This window comes from Mirounga leonina, unplaced genomic scaffold (genome assembly GCF_011800145.1).
Source record: "Mirounga leonina isolate KUSES-001 unplaced genomic scaffold, KU_Mleo_1.0 Mir_151, whole genome shotgun sequence".
Taxonomy (NCBI): Eukaryota; Metazoa; Chordata; class Mammalia; order Carnivora; family Phocidae; genus Mirounga; species Mirounga leonina.
The window spans coordinates 4,044,479-4,060,402 of record NW_023270377.1 but is presented as its reverse complement, the minus strand read 5'-3'; the positions used below and the strand labels follow the sequence as shown (position 1 = coordinate 4,060,402).

Sequence of the window (15,924 nt, the reverse complement as noted above, 5' to 3'; positions counted from 1 at the left end):
ATTCTTTTTGGGATATATATTGCATATATCTTCAAGAAATAAGCAGCTTGAGGTGAAAGTGGGGTCTCGTGAGGCACTGAAGGGCATGAGAAAGTCACACAGATGCCAAGGGCTGTTGCCCAGAGCCCGGCGTGTTGCTGATGTTGGGCCCATCAGAAGTTGGGGCTGGGATGGAGATGGACGGCTCTACCTAGTGGAGCCAGCTAGGGCTTGCTGCGGAGAGAGAAAGCTCCCAGCGGCTGACCCTGCACCAGCAAAGAGGGACAGCAGAAAGGGGAAACAGCAAAGGGGAATTTTTAGGGTTTGACCATAGTGTGTACGTCATCGCCCTCCTCCATTTCCCCTATAAAATCCTCTGTGAATTCTGCACTGCTTGTCAATGTTTCATGCCAGGAGATACCTTGGGGGAGCTGGGTGAAGCGCTGAGTGCTTCCTTCTGAATGATGCATGGACTGAAGGCACCAACATGTGCAAGGATGGTGATGACCCCTACTTGAAATAGCCCCAGGACGGATTTCCAGGGATGCAATGCAGAGGGAGGATCAGTCAGTTAGGGGAGAGGCGAAGGAAGGAGAGACGGTCCTGAGTTAGTTGGGTCAGGTTTCTGGAGGGGTGCTGCATCAGGTCGGGCTCTGATGAATGAGTACCATTTCGACAGGCTGGGCTGTGGGGAGAAGAGTGAGCCCTCTATGCAGCATGAAGCATGTCCACGGCCGAGAGGGAGCACAGAGCACCCCAAGCACTTCCTGCGGCAGGCAGACAGGGCACGTCCTGCTCCCACCCCACTGTCATTCTGGTTGCGCTTGGAATCTTCCCTGGCACCAGGACCCAGGCTGACAACACCCAACGGGGCCTGTCTGTAGGAAGCCCACACGTGCTGGTTTCCCCTGGGCACTGGGGCCGCACCTGTTTCCCAGCAGAGTTACTGACAGTGCCCCTTTCACTTGGAATCGTCCCAGCTGGGATGGCCAACTGCCGCCTCCCTACATGGGCCATGACCAGCCAGGGCCGTGAGGCACTGATGCGCGGGAGGCAGCGAGGGCCACTGAAATGCACAAGCAGACTTGCCAGAAGGTGGATGTGGCAGTGCCGTGCGGAAAAGTCTGGAAGGGAAAGACTGACCAGGAGGTCAGCTTAACGCTTAATTATTTCATATGAAAGCATTCCGCTTCTGACTTTAGGTTAGGGGTCTGAGACGAAAAATCAAACCGAGCTGATAAATCTGCTCAGTCTCAGAGATACTGACTTAACCAACAAAGCATTATGTTTTGATCTCTATTTCTAAGTTCTTGAAAAATAATGGTCAGGAATCATCAAAAATACGTCCCCAAGGTAAGCAACTTTTTACATACACCGAATAGCACGAGGGGCGGGTGCTGCTTTCTTCCCACTGGAAATAATCTGTCTCTCACACAATCAGGAGCCACGGAAAAAGGTTTTATAGATTATGGAATGATGTTTATTAAAATAATATACGAACCTTTTCAGGTATATCTAGTCCAGTGTTGGCCAATATCTGAGCAAGGATTTTCTCTCTTCCTTTGATGACTTCCAGCTTCTCCTTCAAAAAATACTTGGGAATGGGAATATCTAATTGTTGCTAGAGAAGAGAAAGAATGAGCCAAAGGGCACAATTTTGTCACAATTGGTCAAAACTGCCACTTTTGTCACAATTCCAGGACTCAAATCCATCTAAGCTATGCAGTAAGGACTGCACATCAAAGAGACGCACTTTACCTCCCATCCTGATTTAAGAGGTGATGAGGTAGGTGGCGTGAAGAGAATTCATTACCGTTGAGGAGACACAAAGTCACAAGAAAAAACCATCACCATGGCCCTCGTTTTAATCATTACAGTAAAACTTGAGAACCCACATCAGCTAATCCTCAGTTAACTAATGATAACTTAATGAAGGTCTTTAAAGAAACATAATATCATCTCAGCCTACCTAAAATAATAATGCAGACTAAGATAGCAAAGCATGGTGATGTAGAGATCTTTGAATTCAATCTCATAAGTTATCATCAGTATCATTACTTGCATGTAAATGATCACATTTTTCCCCTAATAATTTGTTCTTATTTTTACCTAAATTACCCCAAATTACAAAAATTATTGGTAAAGTTCATTTGCTTTATTAGGAAACTTGTTTTTTATGCAATAAATATCAACTTCTGTTTTTTCATTTATGCATATTACCAAGTATTTCAGTTAGTGGAGGTCACACGAAGGTTTACCAGCCCAAGTTCAACAATCAGGAGTATAGAAGTGTTTTTCGGGGGTATGGGATGGGCCCTTGGGCACCCCCATTGAGAAACACTGTCCTAGACTCTCAGACACTCCTGGTTGCCTCTGGTAGACCAGTTGGCCTGGCAAAGCTAAGGTTCTGGTCCTCAAGGTCAGCTCCCCTTCTTCCCATTCTGGTGTAACTCCCCACACCCTCTCCCCCATCCAGGGGATTTTGAACAGGCCTTCCCTTAAAGAAGCATTATCCCGTAAAGGGGTGTCTTTTTTTAGGACTTGGTGAGACGATATCAGTACCAGGTGGCAACTGTTTTTGAAAACCAAATTTTCTTAGACTAACGGAGTTTCCATCCTCTACGGGGTGGAATCAAGGACACTTCTTATGGCAGAGAAACTCCCTCTCTCCCTGACACGTTTCTCTATATCAGGGACCTATTAGGAAGGCTCCTTACATGGCAGGCTGCAGAAACACTCTTCCGGTTAGTTTAGCCGTAGGGGACACTGATGGATGGACTTAAGACTTCGTGGACCTAGGGCAGGAACACAGTGGAGAGTTCCTCATCAGCAGGGATGTGTCCAGGGATGAAGATGCTTTCAGGACTCTGCCATTTACTTCTGCTCCTCTTGGTGAGTCTGTTTTGTTCTCTCTCTCTCTCTCTCGTTCTCTCCCTCCTTCACTCTCAAGAGCAGCTTTCTTCATTCTTCTGAGCATCTCAGAACAAAGGCTCCAACTACTCACAAATTTGGGAGCCCGAAGTTCAGACTCCGAGACAGGAACTGGTGTCTCTGTCTCAGTTTCAGAATCTCTGAGGGAAGGATTGCCTGGTGCAGCCACCAGTACCCATCCCCGAACTGACCAGCTGTGGTCGGACTGTGGGTCATATTGTACGGAGAGCTGTGTGTTGTGCAGGTGGCAGCCATGGAGGCCCTGACAGGGGTGCAGAACTGAGCCACGTAGCAGCTCCCAGAGATGGCACACATGTGTCTCCCTGGCCCGGCACAGCTCTGGGGTCCATGCTGCTGCTGTTGGACGTGCCCCAGTGTCATCATGTGGCTCACCGTTCACCCTTCGGAAATGGTGGAAAACACAGTTGAGAGTCTCCCACCAGGAAAGGTTCCTGGACAATGTCCCTCATTCCTCACCCCTTTCAGTGCTCATGGCCTTTGAGAAGATGAACCAGGTGAACCAGAAAATCTGAAGGAGCCCACCACATAAATTTCATAAATTTCTTATTCTTCAGCTTTGAGAATATTATTTAATAGTCTTGGCATTAAATTAACACATTTTATATTACTTTGTTAATTCAATTTAGGGATATGACTTAATGATTTGATTTCATGTTTATCCTCAGGTGTTCCTGATAGACTCACATGGGTGAGTAAAGTACACCTAATCGAAAAAATCTGGTGCTTTAATCCACACTCTTATAAACGAATGCAATAAACACAAAAGTTTTGGAGTGATCTTCACGTTCTAATCATTTTAGTTATTCCTTAGAGTCCATTCTAATGAAGTGCAGTAATAATGTTAGGAAAGTCTATTCCAGAAAGAAACATAAACTTGATAGAATCCCAAATATTTTCAAAAGGAAGAGGCATTAAACACCAGGTAGAAAATTGAACACTGTCTCCTTTTAATTTTATTTTCGGGAAATGTTCCTTTCAAAATGAAGAGTGAGCTCCCAGGACCGTGACACTGAAGTGAGCTGTCTGTCCACTGGCGTTGGCAGACTCGGCCAGACAGTGCGTCAGAAGAGACCCTGGGTGTTTGGCAGTGAAGGTCGGGAGGGCAGCAGTGGGGCAGAATGCTCACAGCTCCAGGGCATCAGAGAGGGAGGATGCCCTTCCTTCTTATCTGAGGCTCAAAGGCCTATTGCCAAAAATCCCCGAGTCACCAAAGACCCAAAGCAGAGGAGGAAACACATCCATCTGGGAAGAAAGAACTGGTAACCAATAGGCTGCTCATCCTGAAGAAGATGATGGGAAGCAGAGGCCAGAGGGAGATCTCCTTTGGAAACAGAAGTAGGGGCACTTCGACTGGAAATCGGGAGGGTTTGTGTCCCAGGATATTTATGGAAGAGATGGCCTACTCCAGCCAACAGATCTGGGCAGACACCATGGTGACAAGGAAGAAAACAACTTCAGTGTCCGATGGACCCAAGGGCTGTGTGAAGATTTGTCTGTGCCCAAAACTACAGGGACCCAATCCTTGTCCAGGGGGGTATGGCCCAGCTGAGGGGCAACGCTTCAACTTTTCATACAACAACCAGCAAAGATGTCTAGAAAGTCTGTAGAAAATTGGTTAGAGACCTACATAGCTTATTTAAAATAACAAGGAACGGATAAGAGAAAAAGCTGAGTACTTACAGGAGCCAACTTTAGATCCTGTAGGATGTCATCAAAATAATGAAACTCCGTTAATTCCAATTCCACCATTTCATTCTTCAGTTCCAGGACGCGACCCATCACTCCGTCCAGTATTTTTCGGATCAATATTCGCTTCTGCGGGTGGACGATCTGGTCATAGACATCCTCCAGGTTTCTGAAGATCTGCACGTATTTTATGTAGAAGGTGGCCAACATTTGGAAGATGAAAACTTGATTGCTTTGTGATTCCATCGTGTTCTGAGACTCTTTATCAAGCAAAGAATTGAGGGCTTCTTGGGTCTGATGCCACATCTTATTATACATTCTGGGGAAAGACAGAGAATAAGTGCAAATTCCTTTGTGAGCCATACAAAATGGGCATCTGGAATAACAAATGGTGACACGGCATCAAATGTGAACCTGGAGCACGGAGTACAGTTCCCTTTAGACCATTTATGTCTTCTTCTGAGGTGCACGTGATTTTCGGACATGACCGCCGCTATCATTATCACCTACGCAGCTTAAAAATCCTTTCACCTCAGTGATGAGAGTGATTCCTCACCGTACCTGTAAAACCAGCATGATTACACCCATTTCAGAGATGAAGAAGCTGTGAGCCAGAGTTTTCCACTGACTTGTCCACACACACAGCTGGTGGGCTATGAGTTGGAACAACCACGTTGGAAAGTAATTCTGCACCACCTTGTAAAGTCAAACACGGGCAGACCCTCTGAATGAACAATCATTCCCCAGAGAAACTCTTGTAAATCTGTATTACAATGAACATAAAAGCGTTTCTTTATAATAGCCTGAACAAGGAGATAACCAACTGTATATGAATAAGAGAACGAATAAATAAACTGCAGTGTATTCCCAGCGGACTAGTCCCTGCAGTGGAGAGTGAATGACTTACAGCTCTAAGCAATAACTGTGAACCTGAGAACCATAATATGGGACGTAAGAAGCAAGGCATGGCTGGCGTGGGAGGCCGGCCCCTAGGTCTGTGGAGCAGACAGGGAGCTGGAGGGCAGAGGAGAGTGAGATGCAGGTCTGTCCTCTCCCACTGCCTCCCTGGTGGCTCAGCACACGGTTGGGAGCCTCCTTCTACCAAAGGCTCAGGGTGGTAGCCGCTCTGCATTGCGCCCCATGACCCTCGTCGGTTCCTTGAGACTCTGTCTCCATCTCTTCTGCCAGTCCCTTTTTTAACCATCCTGCTGAGGGTGCCATCTTTTTCCTGCCTGGACTCTGACCAACACATCCAAGGCAGAATTTTGGTTGACATTTTGGGTGACTTTGGCTCTCTTTATGTCCCAGAATCAGATGAAAGGCTAATGGAAAGATCAGTGTGTCTGGGAAGAGGCTTATTAACTCTCCCGGGGGTGAGAGGGTGGGCAGGATCCTGGCCCTTTCCCTGGGATGAGGGGGAAACCCACAACCCATTAGGTCTTTCTTGTGCTGGCCGGGGGGGCTCAATCTCTGCCTGAATGGAGCCAGTGGGTCAAGGGGAGTGAGGGCTCTCCCTTCCTCTTTGCCACCAGCCTGGCCTCCCAACCCCATTCTCACCTGTGTGTGGCACCCCCAGGTCCAGGCTGCCTGCACGAGCCTCTTCTGTCAGCACGGGGGCGGCTGGGCACCTGCTCTCTGGGGTCAAAATGCCCCTTAGGCAGACCTACCACCTTTAGCCCCACCTCAGAAGGACCAGACCTTGCCTCCTCTCTTGCCAGGGTTCTGCCAGAAGGTGGGCTTTTCTTCCCTCCCCCTCTGCTGGCGCTCAGGTCCCATATGCCTGCCTCTTCCCCCCTCATCTCATCTGCATTCCCTCCTTCTATGTTCTCGTGATAGCTCCTGGCAAATGCTGTAACGTTCCCTTGGCCCTCGTGTGTTTATAGCCTTTGACATCCCCTATTGCCATTTTGGAGGTGATTCAGGAAGAGCAGGAAATAAAATTGCTCATAAAATCCACCTTGTTTTACTGGGAATCCCTCATCGACCTTCCCAAGGTCATTAGCGGGCATCCCCTCTTGGTGCTCGGCTCTGCTCCCACTACCTGCCCTTCCTCACTCATTCTCCACACTTCCCTCTGAGAAATTGCCAGCATTACTTCCTGGAATTGACCGCATGCTGTGACCTGTGCTAGGTGTGACCCTGGCCATGCTCCATGAACAAGGCTCCTGTTACTCCCGCTGAGGTGGGAGGAGGTGGCCTGCTCCTCAGAGGTGAGGTCAGTGTCTGAGCCCCGTCTTGGGCTTGGAACCGTTATTCTACACTGTACCACCGCCTCTACCTTGACCAAAAATAAAAGAACCACCAGTATCACCAGAAAATACATAATCATAACTCTTGCCAAGATCATGGGTGAGAAATTTAGTCTCAACATTCTAATGTCCATTCACCTGGTTGCAAATGAGATTGAATATCCACCTGCATAGGGGTTGTTTGCAAGTTCTCTTCCTCAGATCGTTTATCCATTTGCTTTGCTTGTTTTTACATTGGATTGTTTGTCTATTAGTTTATGGGGGTTCTTTATATATACTGAGTGCCTATGAGTTCCTTAGCTTGCCTTCCAGCTGAGAAGCTGGTGTCTTACTACAGCCCAGGGCAGGCTGTAGGCACGTGCCCTCCACCTCCGTCCTGCTGGGAAGGGCGATCCCACCCGGTTTCATGCGGGTCCAGCTGCAGTCCTCCAGGCTGGTTTGGAACCAGGCCCCGCTGGGGCAGCAATCCCAGAGCACAGTGCCCGTCCCTGTGCCAGGGCCTGGCCAGGCCTCCTGCTTGCCTCTGCTCTCTGCTGTGCACTCCCACGCTGCTCCTGGTGCAGAGAGTTTCAACTTGCATTAAAAAAATTCCAATTCTTTAGTTTTTCAATTTAAGATATTTTCATTTTATTTTAAAATGTACTCTTCCACTATTCAGTATAATAAATACATATTAGTCTGTTACCAAGTAATACAAACTTAAAAGAACAATTAAAGACTTTTTTTAAGATTTCTTCATTTATTTCAGAGAGAGAGGGAGATTTATTTATTTCAGAGAGTGTGTGCGTGCCAGCAGGGGGAGGGGCAGTGGGAGACGGAGACAAGCAGACTCCCCACTGACTGAGCTCAGAGTCCCACGCGGGGCTCCATCCCAGGACCCTGAGATCATGACCTGAGCCAAAATCCAGAGTCGGATGCGTAACCTACTGAGCCACCCAGGTGCCCCTAAAAATAAAATTTTTAAATAAAACATTAAAAAAACATTTTTTTTTAAATCTCTTATTTTTATGTTCCTGGAAGAGAGAGGAGAGACTTTCATCTCCTTGGCCAAAAGTCAGAAGTTCTCTCGGTGGGTGAAGAAGAGCCTTTCAGGTTCAGATGATGAGGACGAGGATGAGGATGAGGATGAGGACGAGGACGAGGACGAGGACGAGGACGAGGACGAGGATGAGGACGAGGATGAGGATGAGGATGAGGACGAGGATGAGGATGAGGATGCAAGCAGCTCAAAAGTACATAATGCTGGTCACCGTCCTAAGCGCTTTACAGGTATCAGCTCTCATAAACCTAACGGCCCTCTCAAGCAGGTGCTGCCATCCCCGCAGTTCACAGAGGAGCAAACAGAGGCACAGCAGAGCTGACCCGCGTCCAGGCAGCCTGGCTCCAGGGCTCACAGTCTGAGCCCCTTTGCGGCCCCCATTCTTCAGGGTGAAAGCAAATGAGGGTGACGAATCAGGTGGCGTAGCTGTGATGGGCCAAGATTTACAGTTGAATATACACCTCTCCCCACAGTCCTCCACTGAGTGTGGATGCTGAATACTGCCTTGGGCACGCCGCCCGGGGGGTGCGAGTGTCAGATGTCTCCAAACTTGGACATACTTAAAAAATATCGCTAATGAGGGCGCCTGGGTGGCTCAGATGGTTGGGCGTCTGCCTTCGGCTCAGGTCATGATCCCAGGGTCCTGGGATCGAGTCCCACATCGGGCTCCCTGCTCCTTGGGAGCCTGCTTCTCCCTCTGCCTCTCTCTCTCTGTCTCTCATGAATAAATAAATAAAATCTTTAAAAAAAAAAAAAATATCGCTAATGAAAGAACATCCTGCCAGATGGCTTTATGAAGAGAGAACGTTTACAGGGGGCAGTTAGATTCTGGTTAGCACAGGACTTGCCAGTCCTTGCAGAAGAAATGACTATCTATTAGAAACGACCCCATCCCAGAACAGTAACGGCAACACCTTCCGGGCCCAACGGGTCCCAGCATCAGGTGGCGCACGTATGGTGGCGATTCTGCCTTCTGCACCTTAAAAAACCAGGCAAACAGGAGGGGGGAGGGGAAGACAGAAACAAACAGGACAATGAACGCTGGCTTATCAAGCATCTGCCCCGGGGGAGGTGAAGCTGGGAAGGGTGCCCAGAAGCTGAGCCTGTTCCTGGTTCACCAAAGCCCAGACTCCGAGCATCTGAGGGGGGCGGCACACTCAGGTCTCCCCTGACCTGACGGGTGACACCAGCTGTCCAACCCATGTTCACATAAAACAGAAAGCCATGTGGTTTGTTTTGTGGCCTAAACCTGTCAGGACAGCATTACAGAAGAAAATTACAGGCTAATTTTGTTTAGAACTCGGATCTGAAATCCCACTTAGCAAACAGGACTCAGCCCCAGATCAAAAGAGTGGTTCCCTCTGACCGGGGAGGGGTCATCCCAGGAATCTGCGAGAGTTCAGCATGAAGACTAGCTGAGCTAAATACAGCAACAGAATGGTACAAACTGAAGATTATTTCCACAGATGACAAGAAAATGCTCAATAAATTTAATTTATGGCATATGCCTGATTAAGAATACCGCCCGCATACCCCAAAGAACAGATGCTGTCAGCCCTTCAAAACGCTGAACACCGGAGACCAAAAATATTTTCAGGAGACACACTAGAAATCTAAAAGACAGGAGTGAAAGAACATCAAGCAGACAGAAAAGGGATTCACACAAAAGACTTAAGAAACTGCTTGTAAATGACACAGTGGCAAAATCCAAGGAAATCGGTAACAAAATATAAGAAGTCAACTATGCAGCAAAGTTGCAAGACATCAATAAAAGCCACAAACACTGAACACAGAGAAAAATACGAAAAATGAAACCCCTCTCCCACTACTGATTAAACATCTAAGAATGAATATGGTGGGAGCCACACAAGATGTAACTGAAGAAAATTCTAGAATGCTAGCTGCGGAGGATCAGAACAGGCAGAAGGCTGGAGAGACAAGATAAAAAGAAAGCAGACTCGGGCGCCTGGGTGGCTCAGTCGGTTAAGCAACTGCCTTCGGCTGAGGTCATGATCCTGGAGTCCCGGGATCGAGTCCCGCATCGGGCTCCCTGCTCGGCAGGGAGTCTGCTTCTCCCTCTGACCCTCCCGACCCTCCCCCCTCTCATGCTCTCTCTCTCTCAAATAAATAAATAAAATCTTAAAAAAAAAGAAAGCAGACTCTTTTTTAAATTTTCTTTTTTTTAAGGTTTTTATTTATTTGACAGAGAGAGAGAGCACAAGTAGGCAGAGTGGCAGTCAGAGGGAGAGAGAGAAGCAGGCTTCCCACTGAGCAGGGAGCCCGACGTGGGGCTCAATCCCAGGACCCTGGGATCATGACCTGAGCTGAAGGCAGCTGCTTAACAAATTGAGCCACCCAGGCGCCCCAAGAAAGCAGAGTCTTGAGACTGACAGGCAGATTTAACATTACCGAGAATCTGGGAATGATATACTGGAGTCTGTATAAATAAATCTAGTCATAATTTCTAAATGTGGGGCTGGGGTCAGTGATGAAAAGTAAGGGGCATTTATCAGACTTCAAAGCACTGAACATGCCAGTAAGCACCAAGGTTGTGCAAGACCCCACGGAGGCTGCCTTGTGGGGTGCAGGTGGGGTGACCTGAATCCCACAGAGACCCACGCCCATCGTGATCAAGGGATGTTGCGTAGATGGTGCTTCCACCAGGGGCAACCACACCCACATTGGTGGACGGAACGCACCCAGAATTTAGGAATGCCTGGACTCCGCTTTGGGACAGACCCAGCCCGGGGAAGACTTGCTGCCCTAGCTCTGTGCACTCATTGGCGTCCGCCCAGGGTCAAAGAGGCAGGAACCCCTCCAGGGCCATGGCTGAGCTGACCCCTCACTGGAACTCTGGGCTGAGGATTCTCCTGGTAGCTTGAGCTTTCCAAGTCCTGCCTTTGGGCGGCAGCCTCTTCCTTCCTCACCTGCTGCTCTTCTGGAGCGACCAGGCACGGGTCACTGGGTGATGGGAAATATCAGGCAGCCATGTGAGCCAGCCCACCCCGCATCATCACCCTTTCCTCTGGACACTGACCTTGGCGTCCTTGCCTTCCAGGTTCCCTGCTGTCCTGACGCTCCTCCTTGTGCGCCCACTGGCCACAACCTCACCGGCCTCTGCACCGCCAGGGCCTGGCCACTGTGACTCAGCCTGGCCAGCCTGGGGAGCCCACATTGCCCCTGCATGCAGTCCCCGCCCGGTTTGAGCCCCGCCCCGCCTCGCTGCCCCTCGGTCCCTGCATTCTTCTGCTGAGCCAGTGCCCGGGAACATTACGTGAGACCTGGGATGTCACAGGACAAATTTTTTTTTATTTTTTAATTTTTTTAAAGATTTTATTTATTTATTTGAGAGAGAGAGAATGAGAGACAGAGAGCATGAGAGGGAGGAGGGTCCGAGGGAGAAACAGACTCCCTGCCGAGCAGGGAGCCCGATGTGGGGCTCGATCCCGGGACTCCAGGATCATGACCTGAGCCGAAGGCAGTCGCTTAACCAACTGAGCCACCCAGGCGCCCGCAAATTTTTTTTTTTTTAAATAAGAACATCATTGAGATATGATTCACGTTCCATAATTTTATCCTTTAAACCCACCAATCAGTGGGTTTTAGTATATTCACCACCACCACCTCTATCTAACTCGAGAACATTTTCATCTCCCCAAGAGGAGCCCCTGTCCCCCCTCCTCCCAGCCCCTGGCCACCATTAATCTAATTTCTGTATCCGTCTGCCTACTGTGGGCGTCTCACATAAATGGGCCCACACAGTAGGTGGCCCTTGTGGTCTGGCTCCTTTCCCTCAGCACCATGTTTCCAAAGTGCACACGTGCGGAGGCATGCATCAGGACCTCGCTTCTCCTTGCTGCCAAATATGGTCCAGGCACTCATACACCCCAGTCTCTTGCCCGCGCTGCAGCTGATGGGCATGGGGAGACCTCATGCTGTCTCCTGAGGCAGTGGGTCTCAGACTTGCCACAGCCTCTTTGTGCCTTCACTTCCTCAAGTGGCAAATCTGGATAAGGACACCTCTCTGGACACCCCAAGGGATTACTGTGGGATGGGATAACAGCTGTGAAAGTGTTCGTGAAATTTTAAATGCACCTTGTAAAGAGAAGGTGGTATTTTATCCATGAGACTACTTAGAATTTTTTTTTTTTTAAGCACATGATTGGTTTCAGACTTGAGCATATGACCAAGAAATGTTGCAGGTTTTGAAGTCAGGAGGATTGTGGGTAGAGAAGACGGAATATGACAGTTGAAAACGGCCAGACTGTTATTTCTATAGCTTGGCAGATTTTCTGTAGCCAGGTGGGTGGGGGAAGGGAAGACTGGACTATTCACACATACCACGTGCTTCGACGAAAAATCTAAATCTTGCAAAATGAGAATTCTTCCCAAGATATTTTGTATAGGATAAATCTTCAAATTCTTCCAATACTATGTAGCTGTTTGTCCTCTTTCCAGAATATTCCCTTGGCCTTCTTGCTTCAGGGAGGCCCGCTGTCCTTCCCTGCAGCCCTCACAAGAGAGGCTCCCTTTCCGCCAGACTCCTCCAACCGCTGTCGGGGCGTGGGGTCAATGTCCTTGCTCCTCACCGCCACTTCCAGATCATTCTCCCTGCCCCATCCCCTAGCTTTGCACCTCATTTCATCAGGTGGCATCACCACTGCCCCTCACTGTCCCCATCGTCTACTCCCTACACCATCTTTCCAGGACCCCACAAGGTGTCTACCGAAGAATAGCATTTACCGACAGACTCTACCGTCCTCAATTCCCTCAAAGCCAAGACCTCGAGCCACCTGCTGGAGCTCATGTTCCCACTAGCAACATCACCCCACTGCTCCCTCGTCCTCCTCACCATCCCCTTTCCTTTAGCAAAGAAACATGCCATTGCTTCCTATCTTCAAAAAAATCTGTCTCCTGGCCCCATTTCCCTGCACCAGCTATAGCAAAACTTTAAAAGGTTGGCCATGCTCACTGTCTCTCCTCCTGTTCCCTCCCACTCTCAGCAACCTTCCTACTCCATCCCCCAGGAGGGTCAAGGGCACCGGCGGACCCCGCCTTGCTAAACGGATGGCCCACTTCGGTTCTCTTCTGACTTGTCTCAGCAGTGTTTGAGTCTGTCACTCCCTCCTCCCAGAAACATTGCTTCCTGTTCACCTGGCTTCCAGAACACCCCCGTTTTGCTTCCTCCTCACGGATCACACCTTTGATCCCTTTGCCGGTCTCTGTTCCCCAGTCTCTTACCACCTGATGACCCCTTCTCTCTGTCTACACTCATGCCGTGTCAGTAAAGTCCGTCTACATACCAACACCTGTCCAGTTTATATTTCATACGCAGAGCTCTCTCCTGAACTCAAGGCTCGAATATTCAACTGCCTACTTGACCTCCAGTAGGCCCTTCAAACTCGGCATGCCCCAAACTGAGCTCCCTATCTTGCCCGCCTGCCGCATCTCAGCAAGCCCCGATCTCTCTGCTCTCATTTCCCCCCCTACCAATAGGGTTGGTAAGAGCGTGCCTGCAGGCTGGGATGGCACCGCCCGCTTGCTCGGGATGAACCACTTGGCCTCTCTGCGCCCGATCCCTCAGCTGTACGATGGGAATAACAGTATTAACAGGCCCTGCATTAGGGGGTGTCGGGAAGATCACACGCGCTGCCGTATTTCCCACACTCGGCGCGGCGCCCGCAGGATCAGCCCCGTCACTCGTCCTAAATGGTCCCGGCGAGGACCCAACGAAACAAGCGCTGGGCGCACCCCCTTTCCGGTGCGCCCACCGCCCACGGCGGTTCCTTGTGAGAAGCAGAGTGGTGCCATAGAGCTTCCTCAAGCTCCTCCCTTAATGCGGGGCCTGGGTGTTTCCACAAAGCAATCCACGTGTAACTGGGAAAGACGAACAAAAGAAGCAGGCGATGTGCGCAACGTCCTGAATTCAGGCGCTGCTGCTCCGCTAGGACGGCAGCAAGGGCGCGAGCCACGGGCTCACGGGGGCTCATCCCCACGGGCGGAGCGGCGTGCGACCCGGAGGAGGGAGACCTAGCGCATGCCACTCCTTGTCCACAAGAACCTGGTCCTCTGTCCCGGGCCTGCCTTCATTTGCCAACGTGAAGGAGCGGAGGGCAGAGAAGGAAAAGGCACAGCAGCAGAGCGAGCCCTCTTTCCGTCCGGGGACGCCCGCCCGGGGCTCTCAGCCCGCAGCCCTTCACTTACGCGTTCGACATGGTGGCTACTTTCCCTCTTTCCCTCGCCCGCCTGGAAGCTCTTCCGTCTCGCCCCGAAGGGCGGCCGCTGCAGGCGCCGCACCACCAGCGGGGGCGTCCACGGAGAGGCCCTTCAGGAGGAGGCGGACGGCGATCGGGGCTATCCTCTCGCTTTGGGCCGGAAAAGGCGAGAGCGCGCAGGCACAGAGGGGTGAGCTCGAACGTCCCCTTGGCCACCGGAGGCTCGGGAACCTTACAGTGGCCGCGAGGCGGAACCTAGCAACCGAGACGCTACGCCTGCGCAGTGCGGGCTTACGTCCGGCCGGGCGCGTCCCCGCCCCCCGAGCTCCACGCGCCTGCGCTGCTGCCCGGTTTCCGTGGCAACCGCGCCCTGGCGCGGCGGGATGTTGGTCGGCGGGAGGGAGCCGCCGCCTGCTTGGGACCAGGGTGGGCGGCTGACCTCCCGGCGGACCCACCGGCCCAGGTCCCTTCCGCTGGCTCGTCGTCCTCCACACCGTCTTCCCTCTTCCCCGTTTGCCCCCTCTTGGACAAGGGCCTTGACTATAGCCTCAGTCTTCCCATCTGTAAAATGGGATGACAGTCATTCATTTGTTCAGAACTTGCCTGGGCTTCTCCTCCGGGCCAAGCGCAGACTTGGGGTCCGGGGATACAGGGCAGAAGCAGTCCTGCCCTTTTGGGCGAAATGAAAGTGAGATAAGGAGCTAGTGTGTTGTGAATGGAAAATGCCACGTGGATGTTAGTTATTAGCAGGTCGCTGTGAGTGTCTGCTTTCACTGCCCTTCTTTCTTCATCTTTAGTGAATTTGCAAATTTTATAACCTGCAATTCCAGCAGAAATATATATTCAGAACCAATGCAGTTGAAAGAGCATGGAGAAGGCATCTACATAAAAAGGACAGCGTGATTCTGGATCACAGACCCTCTCTTCCACGATTACTAATGAAATGAACAAAAGAAGAGCAAAAATCAGGAAAAACAACAACAAAAGAAAAGAGCAACTAAACAAAAAATTAAGTAAAACTTTGTGCCATAAACTTCAAAAAATTGTGCTCAGTGAAATAAAAGTCTGCAGTGGAGAATGGCATCTGAATCTCATCCCCGTTCCCCAAAGATCCCCACTAGGGAAGGAAACCAAGTAGACAAAATACCAAGATTCCTCACTAATGCTTTTTTGATACAAGGAAGACATGAATCTGCAAAGTGAGATGAGAAGCAAGCTACCTGGGGAAATCCAGGTGAGACAAAACTATCACGAGTAGAAAACAGCCCTTACTGCCCACAGGACCTGTCCAGAGCCGGGAAAAATCACTAGGGTTTGCCACTTTCTAGGACTTGGCACTGTATAGAGGCAAAGATTCAAAATCCAAGGACAGTTTGTCACAGAAACAGGGTGGGCTCCTAACAAGGGTGGGGGATGGCGGCAGAAGTTTAACAGAATCTCAGGAGCAAGCAGAGCCCAGGACTTGCACACATCCAGTGGATCAGCCCTAATCCTCAGTGCGTATACAGGTCATAGAAAAGTAGATAAAAATGCAATCTTCCAGCTCTCAAACTCATTCAGATATAGTGAGAAAGCAGTCAAGGAGAATTTGCTCACATTATATTTGAACAGAAGATTTACAAAGAGCAATCCGTGTTAGATTTAAATAAGACAGAAGCAACAAATCTACTATCCAAATGTATGATGTTAGTAACAGGGGAAGGGAAAACAAACAAACAAAAACAAAAACAAAAGAGGGACGCCTGGGTGGCTCAGTCAGTTAAGCATCTGCCTTCGGTCTGGGTCATGATCTCAGGGTCCTGGG

At 49.9% G+C, this 15,924-nt stretch overlaps 1 protein-coding gene across 2 annotated transcripts in view; it reads right to left on the bottom strand.

The window, feature by feature from the left end:
- Positions 1 to 14,120, bottom strand: part of IQCA1 (IQ motif containing with AAA domain 1) — a 143,865-nt gene extending 129,745 nt beyond the window's left edge. For both annotated transcript variants that reach the window (XM_035006796.1, XM_035006797.1), the window contains exons 1-3: positions 14,110 to 14,120; positions 4,612 to 4,936; positions 1,481 to 1,600 (exon numbers count right to left, since the gene is read on the bottom strand). In XM_035006796.1, the coding sequence (XP_034862687.1) occupies positions 1,481 to 1,600; positions 4,612 to 4,936; positions 14,110 to 14,120 (456 nt within the window). The remainder of the gene's footprint in view (positions 1 to 1,480; positions 1,601 to 4,611; positions 4,937 to 14,109) is intronic.
- Positions 14,121 to 15,924: the final 1,804 nt, after the last annotated feature.